General features: G+C 47.6%; 1 protein-coding gene across 1 annotated transcript in view; it reads left to right on the top strand.

Moving 5' to 3' along the window:
• The window catches only part of TRIO (trio Rho guanine nucleotide exchange factor), a 245,526-nt gene that overhangs the window by 104,562 nt on the left and 131,492 nt on the right, over nt 1-9,472 (top strand). Inside the window, exons 14-16 of the mRNA XM_007451615.1 lie at nt 4,961-5,156; nt 6,954-7,120; nt 8,647-8,766. Coding sequence (XP_007451677.1) covers nt 4,961-5,156; nt 6,954-7,120; nt 8,647-8,766 — 483 coding nt within the window. The remainder of the gene's footprint in view (nt 1-4,960; nt 5,157-6,953; nt 7,121-8,646; nt 8,767-9,472) is intronic.

Raw genomic sequence — 9,472 nt, 5'->3', positions numbered from 1 at the left:
AGGGGGAGCGAAAGAGCGGCTCCTCCCAGCTCGGCCCTGGGAGATGGGGCCTGGCTCTGGGGCAGGCAGGTGGGCAGCGTGACAGACACCACACAGCAGGACAGCAACGCGAGCGAGCTTTGAAAGTGGATCCAGGCAGGGCTTCTACAAACAGGGCCACCTTGTCACCTTGGCTTGTTCATCCTTGATTGGACCCCTCAAAGCAGTCCCCTTGTCCTGGAAGCAGAAGCACAAGCTCAGGACAGTGATGCTCTTCCTCCCTCCTTCCCTCCCCCCCCCATTCCTCTTCCTTCAAGAGTGAGTGTTCCCTGAGCCTGTGGTCATATGCTTGTACGTCCCAGGAAACCCCATTTTTTCCCCACAGAAGTGTTCTTAGGCATTCTGTAATTCTTACCTAAAAGATTGACTTTTGCACCGTATATGTGACTAAGAGAAAGAAGGACAGGTTTCTTATGGGGGCGGTTCTTAATTCTCTGCCAGACAAGGTCTTCTATTTTTGGACTTGATGAGGTACAAGCAGAAGTAAGTATAATTGGGTGGCGCTGAATCTGTGTGTGAAATATGATAAAAGGACCCCAAACTCCCTGGGTGAGCCTGGCTTCCTAGAGCCAGCGGGCTTCCTGCCGCTGCTGGCAGGGACCTGCTGCCTGTCCAGGGACCTCCAGGCATCCCAGGTGGCCCCTGCCTGGCGGCCAGAATCTGTAGAGCCTGCTGTCTCCATATCTATCACTTGTCCTGCGTTTGGAACAGGGCCTTGAGGGCAGTGGGGTCCGGACCGAGGTGCCACCGAAGGCAGAGGGATGGCAGGGCTGCCGCAGCTCAGGGGGACCGTCTGCCCGAAGTGGGCCTTGGTGCTCGTCCCTCGGCCCCACCCCGAGTGGTGGTTTGGTGTGTGTGCCTCTCACAGGGGCCTTTGGTTGCCTCCTTGTCTAAACTTCCATCAGTGTTTTCATTGAAGAAAGGCCGTCTTGGCTGTTTCATTGTCATCACTGGTTGATGACAAGAAAGGAGTTAAACCCTGCACATGTTGCCAGGTAACAGCTACTCAAGGGCTCTGGTCTTAACCTTCCCATCCACGTGGAGCCACATGAAGAAGAGGTGAGCTGGTCTCAACTCACGGTGCTGTGCCACAGCTGCCAGTTTGCAGCGTTTGGGGGTAGCCAGGGTCAGCGTGCATCATTGGTGGGTACCCAGGGTCGGGCGCATCATCAGGGGGTAGCCAGGGTCAGGGCGCATCATCGGGGGGTAGCCAGGGTCAGGGCGCATCATCGGGGGGTAGCCAGGGTTAGGGCGCTTCATTGGGGGGTGACCAGGGTCAGGGCGCATCATTGGGGGGTGACCAGGGTCAGGGCGCATCATTGTGGGGTAGCCAGGGTCAGGGTACATCATTGGTGGGCAGCCAGGGTCAGAGTGCATTATTGGTGGTCAGCAAGGGTCAGGGTGCATCATCGGGAGGTAGCCAGGGTCAGGGCGTATCATTGGGGGGTGACCAGGGTCAGGGCACATCATTGTGGGGTAGCCAGGGTCAGGGTTCATCATCGGTGGCTAGCCAGGGTCAGGGTGCATCATCAGGGGGTAGCCAGGGTCAGGGTGCATCATCGGGAGGGAGCCAGGGTCAGGGCGGATCATTGGGGGGTGACCAGGGTCAGGGCGCATCATTGTGGGGTAGCCAGGGTCAGGGTACATCATTGGTGGGCAGCCAGGGTCAGAGTGCATTATTGGTGGTCAGCAAGGGTCAGGGTGCATCATTGGGGGCTGGCCAGGGTCAGGGTGCAGCGCTGCATGAACAGAAGAGCCAGCGTGGCTGCCTTCCTCTCTGACCTCCACTTCATAGGAATTGCTCCTGGTGACTTAGCTGCTTACTGAATAGTTTCGATCAAGAAACACAGAGCAATCAGAAGTATTATTGGAAGTTTTCCTTCCAGGACATTTTGATATTTGAAATAAAATATTGGCTTTACTTGTATTAATGTTATCGCAAAGGGAAAAATTTTTTTTTATTGTATTTCTACTTTCATAAAACTACTGTTTTAAAACGTAGATCAGGAACCAAAAACATACATTTTCCCCACATGATAGCCACAGAGTTCCACATGGCCTCCACAAAGCCACCGCTCTCGGCCAGGGATAAGCGCTTTCCTAAGCTGGGAACGTAACCCTGCAGTTCGGTCACAGACCAGCTAAAATATAGTTTAAAAGCTTTTAAGTGTCACAGCCTGAGAGCCTCTGTTCTCTGGAGTAATCCTGAAAATGTGAAAACCTGAGCAGTTTAGGCTCTGCAGGGATTTCCTCTCCTGTCTGGGAAGATGCCCCCTCTGACTGCCCATAGGAGGCATGGACTTACCTTTGTGGTAGAAATTCATCTGTTACCTGGTCAGTTAGAAAAATCCCCTGTATCACTTGTATTTCAGTTGAAATAGCATTTCCATCTCTCAGAAGTGGAGCAGGGTTTCCTATGGCTTAGAATATTGCTGTTTCAGTCTCCAAATATTCCATGTAAAACCTGCTGTGTTGGTCTAAAAAGAACAACAAAAGCCTTACACTAGCATCTTGTGACAGTTTAGTTATGGAGAACAGTCATAACTGTGCATTTAGAAAGAAAAACAGACTTTCTAAAAGTTCGGGGCTACATTTAAAAAAATTGTGTCAAAGTTATTTCTTCAAAGAATCCCTGTTCAAAAAAGCCTTGCACTTTCTGGAGCTTTGTTTGTGCCACAGATTTCTTTTCTTGGCTTGTGTGGTTATTAACAATGCTGAATGCGAGGGCAGGATTTTTCCTGATGATCCTGGATCCTGACCGTCGCCAGCGTTTCTTTGTGCTCAGTGAGTGTTTTTGAATCCTGCTGCTTTTAGCACATTGACCTTTGTTTATTGTCCATTTCTTGAGTGTTTTTTGAGCCTAACGTTGTCTCCATGAGGCACTGTCACTGAGTCTGTAACTCACCACCACACCTAACTCTCTTCTCCCTCAGTGTCAGAAAACAAACAAACATTAAGAAAGAAAATTCCCAGACTTCCCTGGTGGCGCAGTGGTTAAGAATCCGCCTGCCAATGCAGGGGACACGGGTTCGATCCCTGGTCCGGGAAGATCCCACATGCCGCGGAGCAACTAAGCCCGTGCACCACAGCTACTGAGCCTGCGCTCTAGAGCCCGCGAGCCCCAACTACTGAAGCCCGTGCACCTAGAGCCTGTGCTCCGCAACAGGAGAAGCCTGCGCACCGCAATGAAAAGTAGCACCCGCTCACCACGACTAGAGAAATCCCACGCATAGCAACGAAAGACCCAACGCAGCCAAAAATAAATAAATAAAATTAATTAATTTTTAAAATTCCCCTTAGAATAGAAATAAAGATTAAAGTTACGGTAAATTTCTTCCTTTTAAAAACTATTTTTCTCGTAGCCTCTTGGTTTGTGTCTAATTTGGCGTTGTTTAAAATGATTACTTTATAAATTGATATAATTTAATAAATTAATATAATGTGCACATATATTACGGAGACCAAGTAATAAAAGGAAGAAATCAGGAAGATTTGGGCAATAGGAATTTGGAGAAGCCTTAAGATGTTTATTACTTCCCATCTCCCAGCTGGATTCCGTGTAAACTCTCTCACATTCTCAAATTCTCAAACTAATTTCCTTACAGCCCCTGTGGACAAAGTAAATGAGGATCCATGGGAAATGCTATTTCACTGAAGTGTAGAGTATAATATTCTTTCACAAGAAGTTTTTCTCCTCCTTTCTGGATTTCATAATCTTTGGTCTTAGTTTTTAAAAAGTATAGTGTGAAAGTTTTCAAACTACACAGAAGTAGTGAGAATAGTACAGTGACCTTCCAGGTGCCTGTCCTGGAAATTCAACATGAGTTTGCCCCTCTTACGTCAAGTATCCTCTTGCTATTGCTGTGCTGTAGTGTTTCAGAGGAAATCTTTGCCAGCTGGTCATGTTTCAGTCCTAAAGGCTTTGTGACTATCTCTAAAACAGGCCATTTTCTTGAATAACCACATCCTAAGCACCTCGCCGTTAAGAGTGATGGCTTTGTTGTCTGCTAATACCCAGCCTCTGTTCAGATTTCTGCAAGTACTGCAGAGAAGAGGCACGTGGGGTCTGCCCCTGCGTTTGGTGGTTAGCCTTTTCATCTAGAATCCTCCCCCCCATCCACCCTTCTCTTTTTCCCGTGTTGTGACTTGTTGAAATAACCTTCAGTTGTCAGAGGAACCAGGTCCCACATTTTGCATTTTCTCACTTGATCTCCGGTAGGCTGTTTAACTGCTTTTCTTTCCTCGGCATTTCCTGTAACCTTAGAAGGCAGATGGGAAGACCCAGTTAGGTTCGGGTTCATTTTGGTGCCAGAAGCTGCGCAGGTGGCTCAGCATGTTTGCTGCTGTCAGGAGACGTGTGCTGTCTGGCCCCGCATTTGCAGGGATTCTGCGGGCGGTCCTTGGGGCAGGAGATGCAGCCTGGTCCCCGTCAGCCTCGCGGGATAGTTCACTGGGCGCTGATGACTTTTACCTGAACACGTGTTGTAGTATTGGTTTTTTTTTTGGTTACAAAGAAGTTTTCTAATTTTATTTCTACATTTAATAGCTAGATTTAACGGTAAAGAGGAACTTCCCTTCATCGTTGTGTGCTTAAATAATTAATTTTCTCCTTTAAGAACCAATTTTGTGGATAAAGGTTGGTTCCCTTTAATCAAAACCAAAGAGCTTTTCATTGAATTTCTGGCGTTTTAGCTCTTCTTTTTTTTAACATCATTAGGAATTAATGGACTTTCGTATATTCCGTGTATTTTATTCAATTGTGGTAAATTTTTTTAGGGTCTAATGGTCCCAGTCACCTGGCTCCCATGTCCTTTTGACACAGTCACCTTATTCTCTTCCCTCCCTACCTGGCACAGTGAGATGTCACAGCAGATATTTATTTTTTAAGTCTTGGTCCTAAGCAGATACTTTCCTCTGTCAGATCATCTCAGACCTTGAGTCTTGGAACGACGAGCTTTCTCAGCAAATGAATGACTTTGACACGGAGGACCTCACAATAGCAGAGCAGCGCCTGCAGCACCACGCGGACAAGGCTCTGACCATGAATAACCTGACCTTCGACGTCATCCACCAAGGGCAGGACCTCCTGCAGTATGTCAATGAAGTGCAGGCCTCTGGTGAGCAGCGCTTTCCGCTCTGGGGCGGGTTTCGTGTCCCCGCAGGAACGCATCCGGTTCCTTTCAGGGTGAGGGCTGCGCGGGTCACTTACCCCTGTGATTGAGGTGTTATAAATACCTGCTCTCTGAAAGGAAACGTTTTGCTTTCTTTCACCCACATACTATGATCACATTTAACATTGGCTAGTGTACTTACCCTTAATATTCCTGCATGTTATTTCAAGTGGCATGAACTTTAGTTTTACAAATTATATATTGTTGGATCTCCACGAATGAAATGTAAACCCCAAGAAAATATTTTCATGTCCTTTATTTTTTTCTTAGTTTATATTTTACCAGCAGATGTCACTATAGGCTCAAAAACGTAGAGGGAACTGTAGTGTTAGAAACTTAGCAACAACCTGTGTCCTACGTTACTCATTTTACACAAGTCAAACTAAATGCTTCCTCAAGAGTGAACGGATATACAGTGGATAACAACGGAAACAAACCAAAGTTTGTGCATTTAAAAAGGACTCACTTTCATCAGATATCAGTGTAGGAGCAGAAGTAGATTGATAGGAAATGGGTTTGCTTTGATTAGCTGTACGTTATATTTAGCTTTGGACCACATCGAATTTATCCTCTGAGACATGCTCGGAGGCAGGCATAAACCTCCTCTGCTGCCTCTGACCTCCTCAAACTTGGCCTTCACAGTAATGGCTTGGCCCGGCGCTGGGCAGGTAGTTCACAAATGCAGCATGTACGTCATGCTCCCTTAAGAACAGGTTGAGTTAACGGTTTTCTCAGGGTATATGCCCAGTAGTGGGATTGCTGGGTTGTATGGTAGTTCTGTTTTTAGTATTTTAAGGAAACTCCATATTGTTCTCCATAGTGGCTGTATCAGTTTACATTCCCACCAGCAGTGCAAGAGGGTTCCCTTTTCTCCACACCTTCTCCAGCATTTATTGTTTGTAGATTTTTGATGATGGCCATTCTGACCTGTGCGAGGTGATACCTCATTGAGTTTTGATTTGCATTTCTCTAATGATTAGTGATGTTGAGCATCCTTCCATGTGTTTGTTGGCAATCTGTATATCTTCTTTGGAGAAAACCGTAATTCAAAAAGAGACATGTACCACAATGTTCATTGCAGCACTATTTACAACAGCCAGGACATGGAAGCAACCTAAGTGTCCACTGACAGATGAATGCATAAAGAAGATGTGGCACATATATACAATGGAATATTACTCAGCCATAAAAAGAAATGAAACTGAGTTATTTGTAGTGAGGTGGATGGACCTAGAGTCTGTCATACAGAGTGAAGTAAGTCAGAAAGAGAAAGACAAATACAGTGTGCTAACACATATATGTGGAATCTTAAAAAGAACAATGGTTCTGTTGAACCTAGGGGCAGGACAGGAATAAAGATGCAGATGTAGAGAATGGACTTGACACGGATGGTGGGACGAAGCTGGGATGAAGTGAGAGAGTGGCATGGACATATATACACTACCAAACGTAAAATAGATAGCTAGTGGGAAGCAGCCGCATAGCACAGGGAGATCAGCTCGGTGCTTTGTGACCACCTAGAGGGGTGGGATAGGGAGGGAGAGAGGGAGGGAGACACAAGAGGGAGGAGATATGGGGATATATGTATATGTATAGCTGATTCACTTTGTTGTAAAGCAGAAACAAACTAACACACCACTGTAAAGCAATTATACTCCAATAAAGATATTTAAAAAAAAAACAAAAAGAAAAGAACAGGTTGAAGTGTTGTGTGAATTCCGGGCCTCCCTTCAATGTCCGCAGGCGTGGAGCTGCTTTGCGACAGAGACGTAGACATGGCCACCCGGGTCCAGGACTTGCTGGAGTTTCTCCACGAGAAGCAGCAGGAGCTGGATTTAGCAGCCGAGCAACATCGGAAGCACCTGGAGCAGTGTGTGCAGCTCCGCCACCTGCAGGCCGAAGTGAAGCAGGTAAAGGAACGGCCGGAGTGAAGGGGACCCAGTCGACAAGTGAGCGCTCGATGAGTGCTCTCCCGGTAGCTCGGATGTGTAAGCCTTGGGGCAGATTGTCCCTGATCAGAACACAGCTGTCCTGGTGTAGAATACAACAACCCCCCTGACACACCACAGCTAGTGTGTAAAATTGAGCCAGTGCCTGGGCAGCTCTGTGTTTACTCTGTAGTGGAAAAGCCTTCGTCACCCAGCAACTGGTCACTTGAGAGTCACCTCCACTTAGCTTGTTTTGTTATTGGTTGTCTCTTACCTGAAACCCTGAGCACATTGCTTCCCGGCCTGAATAACTATATGATTTATTTTTTTTCCCCCCAAATAGACTGTTATCAGTCTGGCCAGGATCACAGGCTGTGTATGGCTTGGGTCTTCTTGTGTTCTCAGGATACAATACTCCCATCTCCCAGATAGCATGGCAAAATAAAAATGGGACATTTGGAAGAGATTGCTTTTGGTTCAGTGCCAGTGGGATTCCATGCATATGTATATTTAGCATGTCTGTTACATTTTACCACGTGAGCAGGGAAACCATGGAAGTATGGCTTTCTGGGATTCTTGTAGTTGTGTAGAAAAGCATTCGTTTGTTTGATTGGAGGGGATGGTTGCCAAATGGCTGTTGTAGCCCCAGCTGTCACCTCCACATTCCAGGTATCAGGAAGGGGAAAGCATATCAAGAAAGAGGCAGCACCTGGATCAGAAAAGAAGTGTGTTCCCCAAATGGCCCAGAAGCCCCTGCTTTGATCTCAGTGGCTAGAATTGAGTCATATCTGCAACCAGGCCGTCATAGGAGCTGAGAACTGGCTTTATTTTAAGCTCTTTCCCAAGTTGGGATTTTCTGAGTAAAGGACATGAAGAAAATAGGTACTGGTTAAGTAACCAGCAGTTTCTGCCACAAATGATTACCCAGAATGACCTTCCACATCCCTGTGGCTTCCATGGTCAGAACTGACTTCTCATTCTGTGATGCTCAGAATCTGGCGGTGTGGCCCTGAGCATTAGCCGACTGCTAAATTCATTCTTGGGTTAGTGTGCTGTCTTAACACTGACTCTAAAGTGGAAAATACGTTAGTGACATCAAAACAGTTCCCTTATCAAGCAGTTTGCTAATTCTGCATGTCCATGAGGCCTAAAAGGAGTGAAAGATACATATTTTTGAGTATCAGGGAATTCTTTGCAATTGTAGGTTTTCTCGTATGTGATCCTCAGTCTGTTCTGACCTGTGGACTAATGATCAATCCTCTGGACCCTCCACCTTTTCCAGCTCCCACTTGAAACTAAACATGACAGAATTAATTTTAAAATGCAGCACTTACGATCAGATACCAGGGAAGGGTAGCAGGCTATTGCCAGTAGGATCACGAGGAACTCCCTGCTTCTTAGCTAAGTGAGCAGCTCGACCGCCGTGCACTCGGACTGCGTCACTGCTGGTCCAGGGTCTGGATGCCCCAGAGGGACTGCTGCATGGAGTTCCCTGTGTCGTGTTTCAGGTGCTGGGCTGGATCCGCAACGGAGAGTCAATGCTGAACGCCGGGCTCATCACGGCCAGCTCGTTGCAGGAGGCAGAGCAGCTGCAGAGGGAGCACGAACAGTTCCAGCACGCCATCGAGGTGCGGACGCCCGGCCTGGCCTCGGAACCCGGCCTCTCCAACCTCAGGACCAGCCTGTTAAGTCCCCTCACACAGCACTGACCCTGGGAGCCGAAGGGGGTTCAGTGGAACCCAAAACGGCTGCGCTTACGAGCCTGCAGTTCGTTACAAGAGGGGGAAGCAGTCTGGCAACTGCAGTGATGGGAGGCTGTCCATGCCCACCAGGGCGACCTCACCGCAAGGGTCCCAGAGGCCGGGGGTGGCTCTTGCTGTCCCCTTGCTGTCAGGGCCCTGGCAGGATGCACCTCACCTGTCAGGAACATCTTGGCACCAGGGAAAGCAAGCTGGGGTCTCAGCTGAGGGTTTTTCACATTTTGCTGATGTTATAGGCACAGTTGCTGCTGTGTAACTGGTCTTGAAACATCAGGGCACTCGGGGTAGCTCTTCAGGACCGGGTGCCAATCACCAGTTCCCTTTCCCCCATAAACAGTGCTGTGCACAGAGCTCCTGTGACCCTGGGGAAAAGCAACATCCCTCACCAGAGGGTTTTGTGCCTTGATGGGTCAGTGCTGTGCCAGGACTTGAGCAAAATGGCTCAGCCAGTCACTCTCACAGCATATGGATTAATTCATTTTAGAGTAATTTTGGAGGGCGGGGGAGTTAATGATTGTGACGGGTGGTCTCAAGGCATAGTCAAGGGAAAGGGAGCATTTGATTATAGAAAACT

Source organism: Lipotes vexillifer, unplaced genomic scaffold, assembly GCF_000442215.2.
Source record: "Lipotes vexillifer unplaced genomic scaffold, Lipotes_vexillifer_v1.1 scaffold590, whole genome shotgun sequence".
NCBI lineage: Eukaryota > Metazoa > Chordata > Mammalia > Artiodactyla > Lipotidae > Lipotes > Lipotes vexillifer.
The sequence above is the reverse complement of the archived record's forward strand: the minus strand, read 5'-3'. Positions and strand labels throughout refer to the sequence as shown.